The sequence below is a fragment of the Ambystoma mexicanum genome, chromosome 7q, assembly GCF_040938575.1.
Source record: "Ambystoma mexicanum isolate Mex_15411 chromosome 7q, UKY_AmexF1_1, whole genome shotgun sequence".
Taxonomy (NCBI): domain Eukaryota; kingdom Metazoa; phylum Chordata; class Amphibia; order Caudata; family Ambystomatidae; genus Ambystoma; species Ambystoma mexicanum.
This window is the reverse complement of record NC_090941.1, coordinates 430,966,078-430,967,075: the sequence shown is the minus strand read 5'-3', so window position 1 is coordinate 430,967,075 and position 998 is coordinate 430,966,078. Positions and strand designations below refer to the sequence as shown.

The following is a 998-nucleotide window of genomic DNA, read 5'->3' as shown; positions in this document are numbered from 1 at the left end:
ACTTGCCTCGTGGTGGTACTCATTCAGAAATGTTGCTGCAACACATGTGCACATATTTACATGCCTGACACAAAGGAAAACAATTACAGAACAGATTGAGTATACTGGATCTGTGGGAAATGATTGAAGAAGAAGTGGATGAGCAAAATAATAAAAGTATGGATGCTTAACCAGCACGATGGAAAGGTTACAGAGACAAAAGCTCCTCCTCCTCCCCAAACTAGTGACCCGTCCCTTAGTGTACATGGATTTTATCCATAAAAGGCTGCTGCAGGGTATTCCAACCCCATATATGCGCCGCCAGCATATGGTGATGAAGACAGTATGAGAGGTGAAAGGGTGAACAGGCAAAAGCCAGTGCGATTACAGGAAGAATCTGACGCATGGTGTAGGGTGCAAACAAAGTTAACAGAAGTGGATGAGGAATGTCAGACCGCAAGAGGCATGCAGGATGAGCGAAATGAGCCAGCAATTATGTCTGACAAATTGATAGGAGGTTGCATATTGTTAAAAATGTATGGAAAGAACAACGACAGAGGTAAAGAGAAGGCAAGGGGAGGTAACGATAGAAAAGGAGAAGAGGTTGAAGGAAAGGAGAGAACAGGAAGGATGAAAAGAGGAAAAGGAAAAAGAGAGAACAGATGTGAGGAAGATAGGGAAAGAGAAAAGAAGCAGGAAGATAGAAAAAAGCAAGGAAAAGAGGAAGAAAAAGAAAGAGAAAAAGAAGAGATGAAGAAAGAGAAAAGAAGAGAAGTTTTGAGAGATGCTGCAAGGTAGTTGAGGGGTTAGTCAAAGGAGAGGAAGGCCTTATGAGAAGACAAAGTCAATATGGGACGAGGGAGCAGAACAAGCAGCTCTCTTCAGACGTCTCCCTTCCAATATGTGTGTTCATGTGCTACACCTAAACGTTTTGATCGATGGATTCCAGATTATGATCTCATAACCTGATACTCTCCGGGTTGGCAATGTGCTCTTGGGTTTCTCAAGAAGCTTGTGTT

The 998-nt window shown here is 42.8% G+C and overlaps 1 protein-coding gene across 1 annotated transcript; it reads left to right on the top strand.

The window, feature by feature from the left end:
* Positions 1-324: 324 nt before the first annotated feature.
* LOC138528052 (octapeptide-repeat protein T2-like) lies at positions 325-777 on the top strand. The gene has a single exon (XM_069639492.1). It carries the CDS (start codon positions 325-327, stop codon positions 775-777), a length of 453 nt encoding a protein of 150 aa, XP_069495593.1.
* The last annotated feature ends 221 nt before the right edge of the window (positions 778-998 follow it).

What these genes read in the sequence shown, in the direction of transcription:
- LOC138528052 (XM_069639492.1), top strand. Translation starts at nt 325, where the DNA reads ATGAGAGGTGAAAGGGTGAACAGGCAAAAGCCAGTGCGATTACAGGAA.